Source organism: Nycticebus coucang, chromosome 4, assembly GCF_027406575.1.
Source record: "Nycticebus coucang isolate mNycCou1 chromosome 4, mNycCou1.pri, whole genome shotgun sequence".
NCBI classification, from domain to species: domain Eukaryota; kingdom Metazoa; phylum Chordata; class Mammalia; order Primates; family Lorisidae; genus Nycticebus; species Nycticebus coucang.
The window spans coordinates 113,734,796-113,760,817 of record NC_069783.1 but is presented as its reverse complement, the minus strand read 5'-3'; the positions used below and the strand labels follow the sequence as shown (position 1 = coordinate 113,760,817).

Sequence of the window (26,022 nt, the reverse complement as noted above, 5' to 3'; positions counted from 1 at the left end):
ATGATGTTATGGCACTTTACCCAGGGTGACAGAGTGAGACTCTGTCTCAAAAAATAAATAAATAAATAAATAATTTGTCCTTGAATTCAGTAGTAAAGTTCAAAAGGACTCTTAGCGCAGCCTGGCTGTCCTAGTGGGTTCTGTCTCCAGGAATAACAGTTCCCACTTCCTCCCTACTCTCTCAGCCCTTCCCCTCACGCAGCTGACAACCAGCTCTCATATGGCCTTGAGAAAATGGAAGCTGTCAGTGAGAATGGGTCAGCCAAACCCTGGTCCGTTCTCACTCCCAAGCCCACAGCCTACTTCTGACTTCCCTGTCTTCTCTTTTTCCCTCTGATTGCCATGAAGGGCCAGCACATAGGATTATCTTGCCATTTATGTATGTCTTCTTTAATTCCTCACTTCCCTCTCCCTCAGGGCCCCCTCCTGCAGCCGTCACCTCTTCCCCTCTGGATCATTATTCTCATTAACACAGAAACCTGCTTTCACGTCACCTGTCTTTAAAGAACTCCTTTTGACCCCGCATCTCTGCCCTCTGCTTCTCTTCACAGTGAAACTGCTCAGAAGAGTTGTCTCCACTTGCTTTCTCTACTTCTCATCTCTTCTTCACTCTTTTTCCCCCGCGAGAAATATTTGATCTCTTTAAATTGTTGTTATAAAATAAGGCATACATGAAAAATGTGTATATATATATATATATTTTTTTTTTTTGTAGACAGAGTCTCACTTTATGGCCCTCGGTGGAGTGCCATGGCATCACACAGCTCACAGCAACCTCCAACTCCTGGGCTTAAGCGATTCTCCTGCCTCAGCCTCCAGAGTAGCTGGGACTACAGGCGCCCGCCACAACGCCCGGCTATTTTTTTTTGGTTGCAGTTCAGCTGGGGCCGGGTTTGAACCCGCCACCCTCAGTATATGGGGCCGGCACCTTACCGACTGAGCCACAGGTGCTGCCCAAAATGTGTATATATTTTAAAGAGGAAAACCAAACAGGCCTATGGACTTACAGCGGATCAATAAATAGAGTGTTATCTAAATCCTAGAAGCCTCTTCGTTCCCCTTCCCTAATCTCTCCTCTTTCTTCCTCTGAGGTTAACCACTGTCCCCAAATTTTGTGCATTCCCTTGCTTTTCTTTTTACTTTTCTACAGTGATATATGTATCCCTCAGTACTATCTTGTTTGATTTTACCTGTTTTTGACCTTTATGTATTTGGAATACATTCTATTGGTTATTTCCATTGTTTTCCGAGATTCATCTGTGTTGACTTTCAAGCTATAATTCCTTCATTTTCACAGCTACATAGTTTTTCCTCCTTGCCATGATTCCACTGAAACTATGCTTATCGTGGTCACTGGTGTTTTTAAATCAAATAAACCTCACTTTTTTCACTCTTCATCTCAACAGCAGTTATACTCTTCCAGGTGGGCTTATGGATATTTTTCCTGCTATCTAATTGGCCATTCTTTTTTAGGCTTTGTAGATTCTTTTTCATTCATTTGTATACTTTCTGAATACTGGTATTCCTTAGGATTTGGTTCTTGGAGATCTTCTTCCTCTTCTTCTTGCTATACTTTCTTCTTGGGTATTCTCATTCATTCCCAACCTTTTACTTCTAAGATACATCCTAAAATCTTTTCTCTCCTCTCCATATCTGTTGCCACCATCCTAGTCCAGTCCACAGTCATTGCTATCCACCTGCACCATCCTCTAGCTGTCTCTCTGCTTTCCTCTGTGCCTCATCCCTTAATAATCTTCTCATAGCCGGGCGGCGCCTGTGGCTCAGTCCGTAAGGCGCCAGCCCCATATACGGAGGGTGGCGGGTTCAAACCCAGCCCCGGCCAAACTGCAACCAAAAAATAGCCGGGCGTTGTGGCAGGCGCCTGTAGTCCCAGCTACTCGGGAGGCTGAGGCAGGAGAATCGCTTAAGCCCAGGAGTTGGAGGTTGCTGTGAGCTGTGTGAGGCCACGGCACTCTGCCGAGGGCCATAGGGTGAGACTCTGTCTCTAAAAAAAAAAAAAATAAAAAAAAAAATAATAATCTTCTCATAGCCATATAATTAAATAATTGTAGTACCTTTTAATAATTAAAATATAGTAGTACATTGAATGGATATGTCACAATTTGTTTATCTATTCACCATTGATGGCACTGCCTGATTATGGCTATTAAAAATAAAGCTGCTATGAATGTTCATGTAAAAGTCTTTGTTTTTGAAGGATATTTTCCTTGGGCATAGAATTCTAGAGTGGCAGTTAGTATTTTCTTTCTGCATTTCATATCCTCAAAGACATAATTCCATTATCTTCTGACTTCTACCATTTCTGTTCAAAAGCCAACTACCAAGCCAGCTTTTATTTTTTTGAGACAAGGTCTTGCTCTGTTGCATGGGATAGAGTACAATGGTGTGATCACAGCCTACTGCAGCCTCAAATTCCTAGACTTGAGTGATTCTCCTGCCTCGGCCTCCTGAGTAACTAGGACCATAGGCTCATGTCACCATGCCAGGCTAATTTTTCTGTTTTTTGTAGAAATGGGGTCTCACTATTGCCCAGGCTGGTCTTAACTCCTGGGCTCGAACAATCTTCCTGTCTTAGCTTCCCAAGTAGCTGGGACTACAGGTGTATGCCACCACACCTGACTAATTTTTCTATTTTTTATTGTAGAGACAGCATCTTGTTGTGTTGTCCAGGATGTCTTGAACTCCTGACCTCAAGTGATCCTCCTACCTTAGCCTCCCAAAGGGCTGGAGTTATAGGCATGAGCCTCTGGCTGGTCTGTCATTGTTTATTTAAACATTTCCTTCTCTCACATTCTTTCTTCATTCTCCTTCCGGGACTCCACTTAATGTTAAGTCATATCTTTTTCCATCTTGCCCTATTTGTCTTAAATTCTCTTTTGTATTTTCTATTCTTTTATCTCTTTGTGCTTCAGTCTGGATATTTTCTTTTTCTCATTCTCTTTGCACTTTATTTTTTTTGTAGAGACAGAGTCTCACTTTATGGCCCTCGGTAGAGTGCCATGGCCTCACACAGCTCACAGCAACCTTCAACTCCTGGGCTTAAGCGATTCTCTTGCCTCAGCCTCCTGAGTAGCTGGGACTACAGGCACCCGCCACAACGCCCGGCTATTTTTTGGTTGCAGTTTGGCCGGGGCCGGATTTGAACCCGCCACCCTCGGTATATGGGGCCGGCGCCTTACCGACTGAGCCACAGGCGCCACCCTTTGCACTTTATTTTTACATTATCTCTGTCAACAGTTAAAAAACAAAAATCTCCAATCTTGGAACCAACTTACATTGGAGGTCTGAGGTTAGTTTTTAACTTCCAAAATATTTTGTTAAAATGTAAAAACCCTAAAATTACAAACAAAAATATTTATAATTTTACAGCATATATCCAATTTATTTTTTAAAAAAATATTCTGAATTGCTTTTATATAAGTAATCAAGTGTTATTTTTTCAAATGAAACTCCTTTATAAGCTAAAAGAGGATGTGTGGTATTGCTCCATTAAAAATCAATATACATTTCATTTTTTTTTATGCTGGTACTTCAACTATTTCAAAGTAGTCATTTGGTAGAATCACATAACCTCTTTCTGAGACGTCGTCTTCTGGAAATGCACAACCTCCTTTAATTTTTCAAGCTGTCGCTCTTGCCTTCGGCATTGTTGCTGAGCAGTCTTGAGCTTCTTTCTGAGTTTTTCAACTTGCTGTTCCAGCTGATGGATCCGTTTCCTCTGGTGCATTGTATCCTCCACAGTGTAGTTGTGGTCATAGAACACAGAGAGATTATCAGGGGTCTGAAGAGGAGGCATCAGCAAGCCAATAGCAGCATCAACCTAGGAAAGGGGCGGTGTCACAGGAGGTGGAGGAAGCTGTTCTTGAGGCTCCAGATCTTCCTTCTTATCATGTGGTTCTGTACAAAGAAATATCCTAGGGACAGCATTCTCTTTCAGTAATTTGTTGTTGCACTCCCTCTTAAAGCAGTCTGGAGTAAAGTGCTCTGAACAGATACGGCTGTATTTGGTAGGTTTAAAGTTTTTTCTTCTGATAGATGCCTCCCATATTTTACAAAGATTGGGTTGAGTAAGAGGAAACTTGTGGAAAGAAACAGGTTTATCCTTATCATAGCGATCCTTGCAGCTGTAGGCGGAACAGGACTGCACCATCCTTCCAGTCTTTAGTCGCTTCACTCCTGCCGTCCCAGAAGGCAGGTGAAGCTGCTGTCAACGTCACCGCGCTCAGCTTTCACACCCTCCCTCACTCTGTAGCTTTGGTCAACAGTTACAGTGACGATAGCCTCACTCTGAGGTGACTGATGTGCCAGTTTAGTTGTTTGCATTAACAGAAGGACCACAACCATCGCCCATCTCCCATCTCCAAGATGTGGAGGCAGCTTCAAGCTCACCTCTCCCAGTCTGGATATTTTCTACTATAATTTATCTTCCTTTCCTATTGACTAATCTTTTCTTTGGCTGTATCTACTTTTTTCTACCATCTATTAAACTTTTAATTTTTTTATTTTATTTTTTTTTTAGAGACAGAGTCTCACTTTATTGCCCTCAGTAGAGAGCTGTGGCATCACACAGCTCACAGCAACCTCCAACTCCTGGGCTTAGGTGATTCTCTTGCCTTAGCCTCCCAAGTACTGGGACTACAGGCGCCCACCCCAACACCCGTTATGTTTTTGTTGCAGTTGTTTTGTTGCAGCTATGTTTTTGTTGCAGTTTGACCAGGGCCAAGTTTGAATCCGCCATGCTTGGTCTATAGGGCCAGCGCCCTACCCACTGAGCCACCAGGGCCACCCAGTTTTTTTTTTTTTTTTTGGCTGGGGCTGGGTTTGAACCCACTGCCTCTGGCATATGGGACTGGCGCCCTACTCCTTGAGCCACAGGCACCGCCCATCCACCCAATTTTTTATTTTTATTATTTTCTTTCTTTATTTTTTTAGACAGAGTCTCACTTTGTCACCCTCAATAGAGTGCTATGGCATCACAGCTCATAACAGCCTCAAACTGTTGGGCTTAAGTGAGTCTCTTGCCTCAGCCTCCCAAGTAGATGGACTATAGGTGCCTGCCACAATGCCCGGCTATTTTTTGTTGCAGCTGTCATTGTTGTCTAGCTGGCCCAGGCTGGGTTCAAACCCAGCAGCCTGGGTATATGTGGCTGTTGCTGTAACTGCTGTGCTATGGGCGCTGAGTCTATTAAACTTTTTTTTTTTAATGAAAACTTTACTTGAAAAAATAAAATCCCAAATATCCAGGCGAGACAAATCCACAGTTCTGCTCAGAGGCCTATGAATTCACATGTGCCTATTAAACTTTTTAATCATTTTTTTTAGATCTAGAATTTCCATTTGATTATTTAAATAGAACTATCTGCTAGGATTCTCCATCTTGTCTTCTATTATTTCGTACATATTAATTACGCTTATTATTGTTACATCTGTGCCTGAAAACTCCCAATACCTAAATCTCCTGGTTGACTCTTTCTGCAGATTGCTTTTCTCCTTGGTGTTCAGTCATTTGGATGTGTCTGTTTCATTTGTCTTGGTATTTTTGTTGAATAGTTAATGGTGTGTTTTAAAAGCGTATAAATAATTTGAGGCTCGAGAAAATAACTTCCTCCAAAGAAGACTTACGTTTGTTTCTTTCTTTTTTTTTTTTTTTTATAGAGACAGAGTCTCACTGTACCACCCTCGGATAGAGTACCATGAGGTCACACGGCTCACAGCAACCTCTAACTCTTGGGCTTACGCGATTCTCTTGCCTCAGCCTCCCGAGCAGCTGGGACTACAGGCGCCCGCCACAACGCCTGGCTATTTTTTTGTTGCAGTTTGGCGGGGGCTGGGTTTGAACCTGCCACCCTCGGCATATGGGGCCGGCGCCCTACTCACTGAGCCACAGGCGCTGCCCTTACATTTGTTTCTTTTTCTTTTTTTTTTTTTTTTTCTGTAGAGACAGAGTTTCACTTTATTGCCCGGTAGAGTGCCATGGCATCACACAGCTCACAGCAACCTCCAATTCCTGGGCTTAGGCGATTCTCCTGCCTCAGCCTCCCGAGTAGCTGGGACTACAGGCGCCCACCAGAACGCCCGGCTATTTTTTTTGTTGCAGTTTGGCTGGGGCTGGGTTTGAACCCGCCACCCTCGGTATATGGGGCCGGTGCCCTGCTCACTGAGCCACAGGCGCCGCCCCCTTACATTTGTTTCTTACAGCACTTGACAGAATGGTCACCTTCCAGGGTTGGGGAACCTGTGACCTTCTGGATCCTTGAGTGTGGCCATTTTATTCTATTTTATTTTAAGACAGAGTTTCACTGTGTTGCCCAGGCTAGAGTATTGTGGCATCAACCTAGCTCATGGCAACCTCAAACTCCTGGGTTCAAGCAATCTGCCTGCCTTAGCCTCCAGGGTAGCTGGTACTATAAGTGCCTGCCACTATGCCCAGCTAATTTTTTCTATTTAAGTTTGGGCTTTTGACAGAATCCAAATTTTATAGAACAAATCCTTTGAATAAACAAAGAATTCTAGGTGACTTGAGGCTGATTCTCAGTCTTCGTGAGGTCTGGTCCATGCACTTGCTTTTATCAGTTCTTCACCACACTCAGGCTTTTGTGCTGTCCTGATATTAATTCTCAGACACTGGTACAAGTAGTGATGCAGAAAGTGACAGGCTAGGAATGGGTGTGCAGGCTCAGTGCCTGTGGCTCAAGTGGCTAAGGCGCCAGCCATATACACCTGAGCTGACAGGTTCGAATCCAGCCTGGGCCTGCCAAACAACAATGACGGCTGCAACCCAAAAATAGCCAGGTGTTGTGGTGGGCGCCTGTAGTCCCAGCTATTTGGGAGGCGGAGGCAGGAGACTCGCTTAAGCCCAGGAGTTGGAGGTTGCTGTGAGCTGTGATGCCATGGCACTCTACCCAGGGCGACAGCTTGAGGCTCTGTTTCAAAAAAAAAAAAACAACAAAAAACAAGGAATAGGTGTGCAGATGGGGTGGACACGGAAGGAATAGAACTTAAAAAGCTTTGCCTCAGTCTGTCCTCACATTCTTCCTGCAGCCCTTCGCCTCAGGCTGCATCTCCCACCTCCCATGCACATCTCAAGACACCACAGAAATGTCTATCTCACTTTGTTGTTGTTTCTGTGATTGTTTTGTTTCTTCCCTTAATGTTTCCCTTATTTGCATGGTTTCTGCAGGGTCAGTTTTTAGGAAGGAAGCCAGCAACTTCTTGGCAGGAATCAGAAACCTCTTCCAGGGTCTTACATTCATTCCAAGATACCGTGTGGCCCTGTCAAATTTAGAAATGTGTATACAGCAGTCTTTGTCTGAAAGACTGAATAAGGGTTATGGAATAATAAGACCAAATAACCAAGAATAAAGGTTATTTATGAACATTGGTTTATTCTATTTTGTTCCAATTTATAGATGATGAATTATAAAAAATAATATTAGAAAAGGAACACATTTGACACTATTTTAATAACTAGTATTTAAATGATATTCCTATTATTTACCAAATGCCATGTATTTTCTTTTTGTTACATTCCTACTCCTTTATCTTAATTAAAATCTTGGTATTTACTAAGAAAATACCAAGAAGGCTCTGTTAACCAGTGTGATGAAAATGTGTCAAACGGTCTATAAAACCAGTGTATGGTGCCCCATGATCACATTAATGTACACAGCTATGATTTAATAAAAAAAAATAATAAAAAAATAAAAGATTCTGATAAGCAGGAAAAAAATTATTATTTAATTTTAACATTCAGTTTAAGCAGAGAAAGACAGAAAGTTTATTATCAGATGAGATCAAGTGTGTTCAGAGTGGAATGGCCATACATGAGAAAATTTATTAGCATTAATATATTTCCACACTTTATGTTTCAGAAGCACCTTACTTTTAATCCAACTAATAATAAAGAATTGGTGAGCAATAGTAAAACACAGGCAATATATTATTCATGGGTAAGTAGAAATATTTTGATTTGTTTCAAGTGTGAGTACAAGTGTATGTTCATTCCTTAACTACTGATGTTTTGATAATGTAAATACATATCTCCGCTTAGAAAGCAATGGATCTATGTTAAAATGTTATGATTTAATTATAGTATTCATTTTAGTCCCATTGGAAATTAGCATATTAAATCCAAAGCAGATAATTTAATTTTATTAAAGTAATGAGCAAATATTTATTTGAACACACACTTTTATTTTTGAGACACAGTTTTGCTCTGTCACCCAGACTAGAGGGCAGTGGCATCATCACAGCTCACAGCAATCTCAAACTCCTGGGCTCAAACCACCCTTCTGACTCAGCCTCCTGAGTACCTGGGACTACAGGCATGAGTGACAATGCTCTCATTTTTCTATTTAGTAGAGACAGGGTCTTAGCTCTTGGTCCAGCTGGTCTTGAACTCATGAGCTCAAGGAATCCTGCCACCGTGGCTTCCCAGGAATGCTAGGATTAGATGCCTGGCCTATTTGGATATACCTGTATTTAACAGGTCTAAAATATAGGGGTTTTTGAGACCTTGGACTTTTTTTTTTTTTTTAATTTTTTTATTAAATCATAACTGTATACAATGATATAAAAATATGGAACGCTTCACGAATTTGCGTGTCATCCTTGCGCAGGGGCCATGCTAATCTTCTCTGTATCGTTCCAATTTTAGTATATGTGCTGCCGAAGCGAGCACGAGACCTTGGACTTTATTCACTGTTAGAAAGAAATTACTGCGTGCATACACACACACACACACAAACAAAAACAAAAACAAAAAAGAAATAAATTAGCAAGCAGGTCAGTGATATACTGAATATACCAGCACAGGCAAAATCCTAAGGTTAAAGAAACATTGAAATTAGGCCAGGCACAGAGGTTCATGCCTATAATCCTAGCATTCTGGGAGCCTGAGGCAGGAGGATTGCTTGAAGTTAGGAGTTTGAGACCAGCCTAAGCAAGAGCATTCTGTACAAAAAGTAGAAAAGATTAGCCAGGTGTCTTGGCACACACGTGTAGTCTCAGCTACTGGGGAGGCTAAGGCAGGAGAATTGCTTGAGCCTAGGAATTTTGAGGTTGCAATGAGCTGTGATGACACCACTGTGCTCCAGTCAGTGCTATCTCCAAGAGAACAAAAGGGGGGTCACAATATCACAATCATTTTTGGCATCGTTTATGGATTTGCTTTTCTTTCAGAATGTTTTCAGATGTTCCCCGAGGCAGTAAGTTTTCTTACCCTGTAGAAATTACAAATTTCTCGGGCGGCGCCTGTGGCTCAGCGGGTAGGGCGCCGGTCCCATATGCCGGAGGTGGTGGGTTCAAACCCAGCCCCGGCCAAATTAAAAAAAAAAAAAAAAAAAAAAAAAGAAATTACAAATTTCTGACCTCGTTAAAATGTATTTGTCTTGATTTTGTCATTATGTAGTTCTTCTTTTGAAACCAGGTCCTTTTTTAGTAGTGATTATTTTTTCTGTACTTACCAGTATGAAGAGAGAGAAATACTTGCTCACAGTGCCCCACTTTTAACAGAAAAAGTGAGTATGCCTGTTGCATTTTTATACATCAGATTTTGTGGAGAATAAATATGCATGTACAAGCTTAGTTGCTTTGGGCTATTCTTTGTAAGTCTTGATATTAAACCATTGGGAAATAATTTGAAACATTTTACTTGTGTACTTTATCCATATTGCATTGTCAGTTGAAAATAATGGAAGTATTGTTAAAAATAAAATTTTTTTTTTTTTTTATTAAATCATAGCTGTGTACATTGATATGATCATGGGGCATCATTCACTAGCTTCACAGACCGTTTACCAAGTTTCACATATACCCTTGTAAGATGCACCGCTGGTGTAATCCCACCAATCCCTTTCCCTCTACCCACCTTCCCCCTCCCTCCCCTCCCTTTCCCCCTTCCCCCTATTCTTAGGTTGTAACTGGGTTAAAAATAAAATGTTATGGAGAAAAATTTACTGCCATGAGAAAAAAATCCAAAAGTATAATGCAACGTGCATATTAACAGAGGGACTGAAGGTTAATTTGAAGTGGTATAAGTAGAATAGCTGAACATGAGTAAACCCCTTATAAAGCGGCTCAGTTTCAGAATAATAAACAATGATAGTGGGTATTTAGATATTTGAAAGTCAATAGGAAGGTGGTGAACCAGATGTTGAGAAAACATTTTGTCTTGCCTGCTTACCTCAAGGTTATTGTATCTGAAGTGGAACTCCAGTTCTGTAGCATTTTCTATCTTTGTATCACTGTACTCTGTCCTCATGAGGACTTTATGATGATTTTTCTGATTCCTTTCTTCTCTCTTAGTATGATTTGTAGATACTTATTTTTTAAGAGTACATGTTAAAAGAAAAAAAAAGATGAAGTGGATGGACATACAGGGAAAGATTATTCTGTCTACAAACTTTGGTTTTCATAAATGAAAGCATCAGAAAGTACAGTCAGTTCTCATTATTTGTGGTAGTCATGTTCTGTAAAGTCTCTGCAAGTGCTAAGTTAGCAAATACTGAACCATTACTCTTAGGGCAAATACAGGATTAGGTTCCTGTGAGCCTCTGATCACATTTTCACCAACTGATCAATACTCACCTTGTTTTATATATGTTTTCTGTTTTAAAACATCATATTTAATATATATCATTGTTTCATGAACATTGAGCTCACAGCCAACAGCACTATAACTCATGCCTGAACGAAGTTCATCTAACGCGTGTATTTTCACAGTGAGGCACATTGCAGCCTTCTTCTGCTTAGGAGCACTAGATAGCACTTTAGCACTATGTTTGGGGGCCAATATGAGTCTTGAAATCACCAAGAAAAAAGGCAAATAACATGGTTATTGACTTAAAAAAGGACTCTTGTTTACAATAGGAGAGTTGAAACAAGAAGGCAGACAGTTGGCTGGGTGCGATGGCTCGTGCACTCTGGGAGGCCAAGGCAGGTGGATTGCTTGAGCTCACGAGTTCGAGACCAGCCTGAGAAAAAGTGAGACCTCCATCTTTACTAAAAATAGAAAAACTGAGGCAAGAGAATAGCTTGAGCCTGAGTTGGAGGTTGCTGTAAGCTTTGATGCCATGGCATTCTACCCAGGCCAGGGAGACAGCTTGAGACTCTGTCTCAAAAAAAAAAAAAAAAAAAAAAAAAAAGAGCAGGGCCTGCATGGTGGGTCACACCTATAATCCTGGCATTCTGGGAGGCTAAGGTGGGTGGATTGCCTGAGCTCACAAGTTTGAGACCAGTCTGAGCAAGAACAAGATCCCATCTCTAACTAAAAATAGCCTAGGCATTGTGGTGAGTGCCTGAAGTTCTAGCTACTCCAGAAACTGAGGCAAAAGAATTGCCTGAGCCCAAGAGTTTGAGGTTGTTGTGAGCTAGGATGCCACAGCACCCTACCAATGTGACAAAATGAGACTATGTCTCTAAAAAATAAAATAAAAAAGAAGGCAGAGCATTGCCTTGTTTGACCTCAACTGGGAATATTTGTGTTGGATGAAGCAAATTTTTTGCCACTCTACACAGGAAAAACTGCAAATGACCATGAAAGTGCTGAGTATTGATTGGGAAGGTTATGAATAAACTCTAGTAAGTAGGTGAATTTAAAAATACTGAATCCATGAATAATGAGCTATGAATGTAATTTGAAAGGATAAAAATGCTTTTTATTGAACATAGCTTCTCTTAGAAAGAACTTGATGGGGTCAGCGCCTGTAGCTCAAGTGCTTAAGGTGCCAGCCACATACACCAGAGCTGGCGAGTTCGAATCCAGCCTGGGCCTGCCAAACAACAATGACAACTACAACCAAAAAATAGCTAGGCATTGTGGCAGGCACCTGTAGTCCCAGCTACTTGGGAGGCTGAGGCAGGAGAATCGCCTGAGCCCAGGAGTTTGAGGTTGCTGTGAGCTGTGATGCCACAGCCCTCTACCTAGGGCGACAGCTTGAGGCTCTGTCACACACACACACACACACACACACACACACACACAAAGAACTTGATGCTCTTGATTGACTAATTATTATTTTACTATTCCTCTTGTGTTCAAATCAGAAGAGGTAAACCCTAGGATCTTCTCTGTATAATTAGAGAATTGGGTAGCAGACTTGCTATATATTATATGATAGGTTACTGGGTTCCTATCTTTCATTCATTCTATAAACACTCACAGGAACTCGTACTGCTCTGGGTTCTTTTGATACTTCATCTCTAAGACACTGAGAAAGCTGGCTTAGAGTCTTACTTCACCTAGCACAAATTTGATAAGGAGTCTTATTTAGGGCATTTTTGTGTATAATACTTAAATTATTCCTACTTATTGATGGGAAAAATACCTTATGATCAAAGAAGACTGGGAAAATTATTTTATATTTTACAACTGGAGCATGTTTTTGCTCACAACAGATATCAATTTCTTTATCAGTCTTTGACCCCTCTGTAAGAGAAGTTTAAAAGGTATAGTAACAGTTATTATCTACTCTTCCATTTGCTTTAAACAGTTTAATTGAGCATAGAACATAGCCCTTAACTTGCTCTTAGCAAACCTTCAGAGGTTCAGAACTGCCTGGACCATGGCAATCCACAGGAGAGGGTTTTTAATGAGTGGTTCTTTAGTTTGTCTTTCTCCCAGTGTATTTCAGCATAATGTTAAAAAATGTCATGTTGAGGGCGGCGCCTGTGGCTCAAGGAGTAGGGCACCGGTCCCATATGCCGGAGGTGGCAGGTTCAAACCCAGCCCCGGCCAAAAATCACAAAAAAAAAAAAAAAAAAGTCATGTTGAGAAGTGGTTTGTTTTGTATTTATGGCCGACTGTAACTCATAACCTGTCTTTTGAAACACAGACCTTCAACAAGCTCGTGGGAAAATTTAGCCAGTCCGTCTTTCACTTGAATTTAACACAAATACTCTCAGCCACAATGGAAGGGAAGCTGGTTGTCTGGGACATACACCGCTCACCCTCATCTTCGTCTGCCTTTTTGGGCTCTCCCTATATCAAGCCTTGTAAATTGGTTCATTTGCAGAAAGAAGCTATCACTGTGCTCACTACAGTTGATAGGTAATTATTAAAAAGCATAGCTATAGATGGTTATAAAAATATTATAAAACTCCTTTGCATGTATACACATATCTTATATATATTCCGAGAATATTTCTGAGGAAAGTTACAATTAACTGGAAATACTGAGTACCTCTGAGGAAAAGAACTGAGAACCAGGAGCAAGGCTGGGGGTGGATGTACTTCTTTTTATAGCCCCATTTGTACTATTTGGACTTTTAAAAATTGTATGTTAAAAAAATCCTTTTGTTAGTGAAAGAAAAAGTAACAGATTTTTTTTGGTCAGTGCTAATTAAACTTATTTTGTGCTCCAAATTGTATATAGTTTAAATTTAAGAAAATAACTCAAATAGCAATATATTTTTTTCTGATCACAAAATAACATTTTTACCCATTGTGAAAAGATCAAATACATCAGAACTTTATAAAATTCCCTCACTCTTTGATTTTGAGCAGCTGTAGGAACTCACAGTGGTCATTAAACACCACAGAACGCCATAGCTGGGTTTGCATTCCAGCTGCTGCCCTTTCTTGCAGGGTGACCATGAGCAAGGGACTTAACTTCGCTGAGCCTCCATTTCTCTATGTGCAAAATGGGCATAACAACACTAGTTCTCTCAGCACTGTTTTATGAGTATTTAGTGAGACAAGGCACACTGCTAGCACAGAGGAGGCTGGAGGTAAATGGCAGCCATTGTTAGTGTGCAAGGAAAGTTCCCAAAAGTGTGGAGAAAATTGTCTAATGACAGGACTCTGCCCATATGGTTGGAGTCACTATACCATCTGCTTTCAAAAAGCCTATTTCGCTTTTGTTTTTCTTTTGACGTAGGTAACAGTGAGGTCTGACATGGTTTTACAAAGAGAAATGCAAATTGTCATCATTACTCAATGGTGCTAAAGAATAATGGTAGAACTGCAATTGGTCACGCCATCACCTTTTAATTAATTGGGGGTTAGGACCCAGTGAAGACCAGACCTGGGTTCCCCTCTCTCCAGCTAGGACCATGAAGGAAAAGGTCTCTGAAAACCTTTGGCCAGTTTTGCTGCTTCTGTCCAGCAGAGGGCAGCAAAAGATGTGACCAATTACTCTGCCCACCTGCCTTGCTCATTAATCAGAAACCTCATTTAATCAGCATGCATATATAGGAGGAAATTTTTCCTCCTCCTTCCTGCAATTAGAATTATGTCAGAGTCTTTTTAAAAAGACTCATTTGATAGCCGGGTGTTGTGGCGGGCGCCTGTAGTCCCAGCTACTCGGGAGGCTGAGGCAAGAGAATCGCTTAAGCCCAGGAGTTGGAGTTTGCTGTGAGCTGGGTGAGGCCACAGCACTCTACCGAGGGGCCACAAAGTGAGACTCTGCCTCTACAAAAAAAAAAAAAGACTCATTTGGGATGGATCCAAGGATTGGAAATAAAAGCCATTTTGTCATGCAACACTGCCTTAGGCTGTGGTGACTGGATAGGGTTTTACGATCACTCTAATGAGCAGTGTCTTTCTGTAAAGCAGCCCATTGCCAGCCTGTATGATTTTGGAGGGCTGGTAGAGTGACTGTCTTCATTGCCATCTGTAGTCATGTGGTGGAGAGTATAAATCACTGCTCACCACCATTATATATGGCTAATCTTGGAGGGCAGGGACAAGTGTATCTCAGAGCATGGACTTTGCTTTAGATCCAGCTAGATTCCCTGTATAGTCTGGCCATGTCGACCTGATAGGTATACGTGTGTCCCATACAGTCTTTGGGATGTACTTATACTATAAGGTTGTTTATTATTTATCTGAGATTCAAATTTGACTGGGGATCCTATGTTATTTTTTAACTTCTCTGAGCCTTACTTTCCTACATTTGAAGTGGAATAACAGTAAAATAAGTCTCACTGGGTGAATAAGAAATGAAGCTCTTACAGTGCCTTGGAATCCAGAACCTGATACATAATTTAAGTGTTCAATAGAAGGTACTTATTATTACTGCTGTTTACCAAACTGATATTATTCTCCATTTCAGCTATATTGTCACAGGTGACGTTAAGGGTAACATTAAGTTCTATGATCATACCCTGTCTATCGTCAGCTGGTACAGTCACTTCAACTTGAGCCCCATAAGAACTTTGTCCTTTTCAAAGACCCCGGCACCTCCTCCTACAGAAAAATCAAACTACCCTCCAGACTGCACTTTAAAAGGTGACTTTTTTGTTGTAAGGTAAGTTGTTAATGAATCTAGTCATTTGAATGGTCAAAAAATGACTGATGTCCGGTGGCGCCTGTAGCTCAAGCAGCTAAGGCTCCAGCCACATACACCAGACCTGGTAGGAGGTTTGAATCCAGCCCAGGCCTGCCAAACAATGACAACTACAATAAAAAAATAGCCGGGCATTGTGGTGGGTGCCTGTAGTCCCAGCTACTCAGGAGGCTGAGGCAAAAGAATTGCTTAAGCCCAGGAGTTGGAGGTTGCTGTGAGCTGTGATGCCATGGCACTGTACCCAGAGCAATAGCTATAGGGTCTGTCTCAAAAAAAAAAAGACTGACCGTATCCTTTTAGTTTGCATGGTGTGGAAGGTTCGGCTTGTTCCTGGGATACGAAATAGAGAGACCTGGCTTTTCTGATCAGTCCTTTACCTGCCTTGCAGGTAGATCTCACTATTTGATCATTTACAAATTAATTAAACATAATTTTGATGTTAAGACTCTTTAGTAAAATGGAAGCTGGAAGGTCCTCATCCCTAAATTCTCTCTTTTGAGTCTGGAGTCCTTCCTGTAGCATTGTCTCTTTTCTCTACACTGAGCGTGTCCTGGCCTCTATGGTGAAAGGCACAGGATAATTGATGCCCATAACATTTCAAGACCGAATTATCTGTGAGTCTGCTTAATTGCCCTTGCAGTATTTATAGGCACATCTGTATGTGTGCACCAAACTCCATATTTGCATACACAAATGAATATTTGCATGTGCAGATTAGCTAATTGTACAACTGACTGTCCATCTGCATACTTAATGACTCAATTTACTTGTAGAAAAGTGGGCTTTTTCACTTGCAAATGGAGGCTGTTGGGTATTGGTGGTATATTTTTGGAGATGTTGGGTTAATAATGTCACTAAATTACAGACGACAGAGGCGTTTTATGTGCAATTAGAAGCAGAATAGCTGGCATACCCCATTCCCTGCGAACACTGATACTGTTTGGTCTCTCCTTGGCAAACAGGAATTTTATCTTTGGAACATCTGACGCTGCCGTGTACCACTTAACAACAGATGGGACCAAACTTGAGAAATTATTTGTAGAGCCCAAGGATGCCATTTGTGCTATCTCCTGCCACCCATATCAACCCCTCATTGCTATAGGAAGTTTCTGTGGGATGATCAAAGTGTGGGATTATGAGAAGAAAAAGTACCTTTTCAGTAGGGTCTTTGAGAAAGGGCTTGGAGTACAGAGTCTGACCTACAACCCTGAAGGTAATTGCATTTTTTAGCTTATCATTGATTCCAAATGGAAAACAGACCAAAGGGGGATATACCTTGGCTGTCACAGCTCCAGAAAGTTTTCTCCAACTCTGAGTCCCCTCAGCAAGATCAATAAGGTACCTTCTTTGTCAGGATCCCACAGCATTCTGGGCCTAGTACTATCTGAGCACTCATCCAAAGATGTCATGCTTTTCAGTTTGTTTCTCTGTATAGGAACCTCTCTGTTGTGTTCATTGTGATTCCCTAGAACAAAGCCTGGCACAGACTCAATATTTCCTGAATGAATGAAGTCCTTTTCCATCATTGTTCTCTGGCTTGTCATTTTAGGAGCCCTTCTTGGAGCTGGTTTCACAGAGGGGACAGTATACATTCTTGATGCAATGTCTTTAGAAAATGATATCCCAGAGCCTTTCAGATATTCCAGAACCAGCGTGACGCATATAAGCTTTTCCCATGATTCTCAGTATATGGCAACTGCTGTAAGTATTTTCTCTGACGACTGCCCAGTGGCTTAGCAACCTTATTTAAAACCAAAGAGAAAGGGGTGGGGGTGGGGGGGGAATGTAGACTTTCTTTTTGGAGTGATGAAAATGCTTTAAAATTGTGATGATGATTACAAAACTCTGTGATAATACTAACCACAGGATCGTACACTTTAAATGGTTAATTGTGTGGTTTGTGAGCTATATTTCTTTTTTGTTTTAGAGACAGAGTCTCACTTTGTCATCCTCGGTAGAGTCCTGTGGCATCACAGCTCACAGCAACCTCCAGCTCCTGGGCTTAGGCGATTCTCTTGCCTCAGCCTCCTGAGTAGATGGGACTACAGGTGCCCGCCACAACACCTGGCTATTTCTTTCTGATTTTTGACAAGACTCATCTCAGAGCAGTGTCCTCCACCATATTTTGGATTCTGTTTCTTCCTTCTGTAAATAGGGCTGGCTTGTAATCCCAGGAAAGATTTTCTCAGATCTCTTACCTTTCCCTCCTCCCTCTTGGTCTGCCTTTATGTTGAGAGGGGGAAAATCAGCTTAGACTACCATCCCTTCCAGCACTCTCCCCTTTCCACTGTGGTGTGGCTGCTCTTCTGGTTTGTGTACACGACACTTGTGAAGCTGAACGTTGTCCCAGCACACTGTGGGCACACACAGCTCTGGCACCCTGTCCCTGTATCCCATCAGTCTGGGCTCTCTCACTCCTATCTGATTCACTCTTGGCCTTCACACCTTTGTTTATATCTTACCTTTTTTATTTTATGTAGCTGGACAAAGGAAATGGACAAGGCCAAAAGACTTAGGTTCTTGGGCGGCGCCTGTGGCTCAAGGAGTAGGGCGCCGGTCCCATATGCCGGAGGTGGCAGGTTCAAACCTAGCCCCGGCCGAAAAAAAAAAAAAGACTTAGGTTCTTGGTTTGAGAGTAAGACCATAGTGTCAATAAATACTTTCTCCCCCACCCCCTTTGCAAGATACTTGCTTTTAACCTTAATTTTCTCATCTGTATAATGAGCATTATTTTACTACTTGCTCTGATAGACTAAGATTTTTTTCACTTTGTCCCCCTCGGTAGAGTGCTGTGGCGTTACAGCTCACAGCAACCTCCTGCTCTTGGGCTTAGGCGATTCTCTTGCCTCAGCCTCCTGAGTAGCTGGGACTACAGGCGCCCACCACAATGCCCACCTATTTTTTGTTGCAGTTTGACCAGGGCCGGGTTCGAACCTGCCACCCTTGGTATATGGGACCGGTGCCCTGCGCACTGAGCCACAGGCGCCGCCCTGAAGAAAATATTCTAAAAGCAAAATTAGTATAAAAGTATAATGATTATTAATTTACAAAATTAAAAAAGGAATAATTTCTTTTGTGCTCATGTTTAGGATGTAAGTTTTACCGTGGCCATTTACATGGTGGTAGTCAAACATGGAAAAAGGGGCTGGGAATATTTAGCAAGACTTCGTTCTCATCGCAAAAGCATCCAGAGTCTCCTGTTTGGGGTTCACCTGGACAGCAATGAGCCCAGACTGCTGAGCCTTGGGAGAGACAGGCTTTTGGTGAGCTGGATAGCTTTCCTCCACCCTGCTTTTCAGCCTTTTTTATTCCATGGCACACTGGAACCTATAGTTAAACTTCCATGGCACACTTGAATTATGTTGATCAACAAAAAGAATAAAAAGAAAAAAGAATATACTTACTGTTCTTTGAGCTTCCCTCAAAAATAATTTAATAAACAGAGAAAAAAAGAAAAAATAATTTAATTAATAATCTTTTTAAAATTAAATCATAGCTGTGTATAATTAATGATCTTTAAAATTTTTTCACAGCACACGGATTAAAAATCACTACTCTACCTAGTCACTTTGCCTTAACACAGGTGTGACGTGGCACAGAGTCTCACATTCTAAATGAGGAAGCCTCTGGGAAGCAGCAAGTGGGGAGGCAGTGGGAGGCAGTGTCCCCATAGCATGGAGACCCTGCCCCTTGCCTCCCTGTGCGCTCTGGGAAAGCTGACACTCACTAATACTTTGTGTGCAGGGGTCGGGCCAGACTGTCAGCTAAATGTGAAAATAGTAAAAGATGTGAGTTACCAGGAATGCAATATTTCAGGCCTCCCAAGTAGCTGGTATTACAAGCCCAAAGGATTGAACATCAGTCAATATATTTACCTGCACATCCTTCCTTCTTTCCCTCCTTGCTGCCTTCCTTTTCTCTCTTTCCTTCCTTTACTCCATCCATCCACCTAACCATCCATCCATCCTGGTCTGCTCAGCAAAACATAACTATGGGAGAGATTCAGCAGGCTGCTAATTTACAATGGTTGAGTGCTGTGCTGAGATTTAGTTATGAGTTAGTTCCTGCTCTCAGAGAGTTCCTAAGATACCGGTAAGAGATGCAGGATAACAGTACTGTAAGAGTTTGAGTTTCAGAATCAGTTGGGCCTAAATTTGAAGCTTTAGTCTGCCTATATGACCTCGGGCAAGCAACTCTGAACATCTGTTTTCTCATCTGTAAAATGAGCACAATAGTACTACTTGGTAAGAGAGTTATAAGTATTAAATGGCATACTGCTTTAAGAGCACTTAGCTCATCATCTTGCTCATAGTGAATGCTCAATAATGGGAACTGATTAGGTGTCAGTGTCTCCCCTAGAATAGTACTATTGGCTGATAATTACAAAGGCTGTTAACCAAGAGCTTGAGGCTCCTTAGCTGAGCCTCTTCTTTGGCTAAGCCCTTATGGTGTCTATCTGAGCCCCTCTGCAGATAGAGTATAATCTTCTCCAGAGCTGCAGAGACCACCTGGAAGTCCTGGACATTCACCGAACTGACCAGGGTGACTACCCCACCTGTATGGTCTGGTACCCACCGCTGGCCAAGGAGCTCTTCCTACTCATTTGCAACAGTGGCTACAAAGTGAAACTTTTTAATTCTACTACCAAAATGTGCAGGTAAGTACGAAGAACTCCCCGCTAATTTGTAAATCAATTTCTCTAGTCCCAGCCTATTTCAAGGCTCAACTTAAGGACCTGTGAACAGCTTGGTTACAATTATCATCTTTACTTTGCAAAGGAGGAAACTGAGGCATCAATAACTAAGTAATTCTCACCTAAAGTCACATGGCCAGGAAGTAAGTGCCAGAGACAGGATGCAAACCTAGAGCCCTTTCACCTAAGCCTGGTCTTGCAAGAGGTAAGGCGTCCAGAGCTCAGTGCCTGTGAGTCAATGAAGGAAACAGACCCTGGGAAGCGTAAAAGTCACTGATGTTCTAAATTCTCCTTACTTCTCTCATGAAGAAAAACATACTTTCACCTGAATACTACTAATTGTTGATTTTTATTATTTTTAGCTCTCAAAGGAGTTTTTGTTTTGTTTTAGAGACAAAGTCTCATTTTATCGCCCTCAGTAGAGTGCTCTCAGAGCAACCTCCAATTCCTGGGCTTAGGCGATTCTCTCGCCTCAGCCTCCCAAGTAGCTGGTATTACAGGCACCCGCCACAATGCCTGGCTATTTTTTTGTTGTAGTTTGGGAGAGGCCAGGTTCATACCCGCCACCCTCACTGTATGGGGCTGGTGCCCTATCCACTGAGCCACAGGTGCCGCCCTCTCACAGGAGTTTTAAATTCAACTGATAGTATTTCTTTGTTCACTCCCTACATGAGCCAGGTACTGTTCCATCATCATGGAGTTTACACTTTCATGGGGAGGGGTAACGGTGGCCAGGTGGTCATCAGCGTTCTGCAAAAAGGGGGCAAAGGCAGGAGGAGAAGGGAGGTCCTAGAGCAGAGGGGCTGCTGCTGTACATGGGGCTGGGGGTCAGAGAGGATGAGTTCTGGATGGAGACTCGAAGGAAAGGTGGGAGCAGACCATGTCATTGGAGGAAAAATCATCCAGACACAGGACCAGCAAGTGCAAAGGATGGAAGGCAGAAAATGTTTGAGGTTTGAGAAAGTCAGCCTGGGAGAGCAGGTTAGAAGCATAGGCAGGTTGCCTGACATATGACACTGTGGGGACTCTGGGTCTTTTCTGCATAAGAGTTAGTGGAGGGGCGGCGCCTGTGGCTCAGTCGGTAGGGCGCTGGCCCCATATACAGAGGGTGGCGGGTTCAAGCCCGGCCCCGGCTGAACTGCAACCAAAAAGAAAAAAAAAATAGCTGGGCATTGTGGCAGGTGCCTGTAGTCCCAGCTGCTCGGGAGGTTGAGGCAGGAGAATCGCTTAAGCCCAGGAGTTGGAGGTTGCTGTGAGCTGTGTGATGCCATGGCACTCTACTGAGGGCCATAAAGTGAGACTCTGTCCCTACAAAAAAAAAAAAAAAGAGTTAGTGGAGGATTTTGAGCAGAGGAGTGACATGTTCTGATTCATACTTAAAAATGATGTCAGACTTCTGTATAGAAATTAGAGTCTGTGTCTGAAAGGTAGAAGCAAGGCTCAGAAAGCTATTGTAAGAGATTCTGGTGGCTTGGCCCCAGGGGCAGCAGGGACCAATCTGATTTGGGGGTGGATCCTGCAAGCTGAGCAAAGGGAAGTGTGAGAGCTGGGGCTTCTCACATACCTTTAGAGAGGGAAGGAAGACAAGGGGAAGAATAGATTTGAGGGCCAGGCCCGGTGGCTCACACCTATAATCCTAGCACTTTAGGAGGCCATGGCAGTGGGGATCACTTGAGGCCAGGAATTCCGAAGCTTCAGAGTCTGTGATGCACCAAGCACTCTAGCCTAGATGACAGAGTGAGACCCCATCTCTTAAAAAAACAAAGAAAGTGAATAGATTTGAGACAAATGAAGAGTTAGAGTTTGGACAAGGCAAGTTTGAGATGCCTACTCATCATCCAAGTGGGAATACACAAATTAGGCTCCTGAGTATGGAGGTCGTGGGAGAGGCTGGGCTGGAGGATGGATCAAATCCATGAGTCCCTGGTTGTCTAGTGGTTAGGAGCGAATACAAAATGATAACAAATAAAGCCCACAGACAGGAGACCCCAGGGAGGAAGAGTAGATGGAGATTGAATGACCCTGCCCAGAGCATCCAAAGTTTAGCCTCTTAGCACAGCATCTCCCCCCCTTCTGAAGCCTTCCTGCATCTGCAGGTGGCCTCTTGTGCTTCCAGCCTACGCAGGTCCCAGGGGTTGCCCTTTGTGATAAGCATTTATTACTGTGTGCCATCTCTGCACCAGAGCCTGCATGCCTCATCCTGTTTCATCTTCAACAATCCTATAGAGTATCCTGCTGAGGTTTGGGGAGACTGTCTTATTTGCCCAAGGTCAAGCAGGGCAGGAATTGACCCTTGAACCCAGCCTAAACTGTCTTCTACTGAGCACTACAGGCCCCTAACACAACCCTGGCTTTGAGATCTCACCTGTTCTGCCTTGGAGGGGAGCCTCTGCTTGTAGTTTGTCTATGCCCTGCATATAGCTGAAAAAAGAGGAGGAGGCAGGAGAAACTGGAAGTGAGAATGTTTCAGTAATCCCACTCAGGGGAAGGAAGTTAGGGCAGCAGCTGGCTCAGGCTTAAGGAAGATGATCGTTTTGAAATGTATCTCAGATAAGATAGGTCCTGAAAAGGCCTGGACCACCCAGAATCTTTTTTTTTTTTTTTTAAATACTGTTCTTTTCCAGAAGGCAGAAGGAAAAATGACTGAGCAATGTCATGTCATATGATAGGAAGAGAAATCCAGTACAATTTTTAAAAACCATGAAAACCCTTGAAGGCATATATGAAGAAGAGTTTTAGGAAGATTTCAGAATCTTCATACACTGTCTTTAATGGATAACTACTTTTTTTTTTTTTTTTGAGATAGTTTCACTTGGTCACCCTTGGTAGAGTGTCAATGGCATCATAGCTCATAGAAAAATCATACTTTTGGGCTCATGTGATCCTCTTGCCTTAGTCTCCCAAGTAGCTGGGACTACAGACACCCAACACAATGCCCAGCTGTTTTTAGAGACTGGCTCTCACTCTTGCTCAGGCTGGTCTTGCTCATAAGCACAAGTAATCTACCATCTTGGCCTCCCAGAGTGCTAGGATTACAGGCATGAGCCACTGGGCCTGGTAGATACCTACTTTTTGGACAAAGAACATCCCTCAGATATGCCCAGTGTTGAGAAAATCTGGATCTGTGGAGTAGGAGAATTAGAGATGGCAGGCTGCAGACTTGAAGTTCCTCCTAACAGTTGTTAACCAGAGAAAAGAGGCAGGAGGGACTTTTAACCACACAGTTATAAGTTTCTGGCTATTGAAGATCAATCTGAAAGCGTAAAGCATCTTTTTCAAAAAATAGCTTATTGACTGAGCACAATTGCTCATGCCTATAATCCCAGCACTTTGGGAGGTCAAGGTGGGAAGATCACTTGAGGCCAGGAGTTCAAGACCAGCCTGGGCAACATAGTGAGACCCCATCTCTACAAAATATTAAAATTAGCTGAGTGTGGTGACATGTGCCTATTGTCCCAGCTACTTGGGAGGCTGAGGCAGGAGGATGTCTTGAGGCCAGGAGTTGGAGCCTGCAGAGCTGTGATTATGCGGCTGCACTCCAGCCTGGGCAACAGACCCAAGGCCTGTTTGTAAAAAATAGATAACTGATGTGAACAATTCATTGGCATTTAGTACAGTCACAATGTTGTGCAGCCCCATCTCTGTCTAGTGCCAGAACATTTCCATCATTCCAAAATAAAACCCCTGCATGAAGCATCTTTTAAGTTGTAGGAATAATAAGGCCTCATAACAACAGCTAAGTGGGAAGGAATTACCTTTTCAGGATAAATCCAAAAGAATTTAAAATGGATTTTTAAAATATTTGAAAGAACATGAAAAGACAGTTCACAGAAAAAGGCCAATAAACCTATGAACAGATACTCACTAGTATATCAAAGGTGCAAATGAAAACAAGGTATCATTTTCACAAATCAGATCAGGCAAAGATAAAAATGATTGATAGTGCCTAGTGCTGGCAAGGCATTAGGGAAACAGGGCACTCTCACCTGCTGCTGGTGGGGGTGTAAATTGGTGTAACCTTTTGGGACAGCAATTTGTCACTCTCTATTAAATGTTGTATCTTTTGACTTGTAGGAATATAGCCCACAGAAGTACTCACACAGCATGCCAAGACATAAGTAAAAGGATGTCTTGTTTGAAAATATTTTTAAAAATGGAAACAATTCAAATGCCCGTTAACAGAGGATTAGTTAAATGATAGCTCGTCACTGCAGTGGAACATGATGCTGCTCTTAGAAAAGAAAAAGAGTAAGACAGCTCTCTCTGTAGTAACTGGAAATATCTCGAATATGTAATACGAGATAAAGCAAAGTGCCAATGCAGCATGAATAGCGTATTTCTATTTTTTTTTTTTAAACTGTTTTTTTTTTTTTTTTTTTTTTTTGTAGAGACAGAGTCTCACTTTATGGCCCTCGGTAGAGTGCCGTGGCCTCACACAGCTCACAGCAACCTCCAACTCCTGGGCGCAAGCGATTCTCCTGCCTCAGCCTCCCGAGTAGCTGGGACTACAGGCGCCCGCCACAATGCCCGGCTATTTTTTGGTTGCAGTTTGGCCGGGGCTGGGTTTGAACCCGCCACCCTCGGTATATGGGGCCGGCGCCCTACCGACTGAGCCACAGGCGCCGCCCCTCGTATTTCTATTTTTATATAAAATTATATAAGAAATTCTTGAGTCATATGCACCCAACTGTTACCTGTGATTATCTCGGGACAGGGTACAGCAAAGCAGAATTACAGTAGATTTTCTATTTTCTATATTTTTAAATGTATGAAAAATTTCACAATGAATATATAATATTTGTTTATTTATTTATTTTTGATACAGTCTCACTTTGTCACCCTCAGTAGAGTGCTATGGCATCACAGCTCACAGCAACCTTAAGCTCTTGGGCTTAAGTGATTCTCTTGCCTCAGCATCCCAAGTAGCTGGGACTACAGGTGCCCATGCCAACGCCTGGCTATTTTTTGTTGTTGTTTAGCAGGCCCAGGCCGGGTTTGAACCCACCAGCCCCAGTGTATGTGGCTGGTGCCCTAACCACTGAGCTACAGGTGCAGAGCCTGTAATATTTTTTCAATAAGAAGAAAAAGATATTGGTTGATGTGTTCAGTAGTACTAGGTAACAGTTATATATTTGTGTGCCAGAAATTATGCTAAGTGCTTTATATAAGTTAACTTATATAACTCAGCACAGTCTTAGAGGGTAAGTACTGTCCTTTTCCTTATTTTACAGATAAGGAACCCAGGACAGAGAGAGGTTGAGTAACTCTTAACTTTTTCCCCCTTATTTATAATTTAAATTGGTATATAATTTATAAAACCATACTCACCCTTTTAAAGTATACACATAAGTGGTTTTTAGTATATCCACAAAGTTGAATGATCACCACTATCCAACTCAAGAACATTTTCATCACCTGTGAAAGAAACCTAGTCTCCATGAGCAGTCACTCCCCACTCTTCCCTCCCCTCCTGTCCCTGGCAACCACTCTCTGAGGTATAATCTGCATTCTGTCTTATGGATTTGTCTATTCTGGATATATAAATGTAATGTAATCTGCATTCTATCTTACGAATTTGTCTATTTTGGATATATAAATTCATATTCATGTAAGTGGAATCATGCGATACGTGGCCTTTTATACCCGGCTTCTTTCACTTGACGTAATATTCTTCAGGTTCATTCACATTGTGACATGAATCAGTACTTCATTCCTTTTTATGGCTGAATAATATTCCATTGTATGGATATGCCACTTTCTGTTTATCCATTCATCAGTTGATGAACATTGGGGTTGTTTCTGTTTTTTGGCTATTGTGAACATTTGGGAATAGATTTCTGTGAAGATTTATGTTTCATTTCTCTTATATGTAGCCCTAGGAGTGGACATACTTGTTCATACAGTAACTATGTGGTTAGCCATTTGAGGATCTTGCCATTTTTTCACAGCAACTATACCATTTTGCATTCCCATCAGCATTATATAAAGGTTCCGGTTTCTTCCCAACTTGCCCCTAATTTT

General features: G+C 42.2%; 1 protein-coding gene, 1 non-coding gene and 1 pseudogene across 2 annotated transcripts in view; 1 reads left to right on the top strand and 2 right to left on the bottom strand.

The window, feature by feature from the left end:
• Positions 1 to 26,022, top strand: part of CFAP251 (cilia and flagella associated protein 251) — an 84,285-nt gene that overhangs the window by 30,687 nt on the left and 27,576 nt on the right. The window contains exons 8-15 of the mRNA XM_053587007.1: positions 7,893 to 7,970; positions 9,489 to 9,539; positions 12,855 to 13,069; positions 15,075 to 15,269; positions 16,271 to 16,521; positions 16,858 to 17,009; positions 18,398 to 18,571; positions 19,781 to 19,965. Coding sequence (XP_053442982.1) covers positions 7,893 to 7,970; positions 9,489 to 9,539; positions 12,855 to 13,069; positions 15,075 to 15,269; positions 16,271 to 16,521; positions 16,858 to 17,009; positions 18,398 to 18,571; positions 19,781 to 19,965 — 1,301 coding nt within the window. The remainder of the gene's footprint in view (positions 1 to 7,892; positions 7,971 to 9,488; positions 9,540 to 12,854; positions 13,070 to 15,074; positions 15,270 to 16,270; positions 16,522 to 16,857; positions 17,010 to 18,397; positions 18,572 to 19,780; positions 19,966 to 26,022) is intronic.
• On the bottom strand, positions 3,540 to 4,171 carry LOC128583103 (THAP domain-containing protein 1-like; annotated as a pseudogene).
• Positions 8,595 to 8,701, bottom strand: LOC128585050 (U6 spliceosomal RNA). The gene has a single exon (XR_008379800.1). It is a non-coding gene; the product is annotated as a U6 spliceosomal RNA (small nuclear RNA).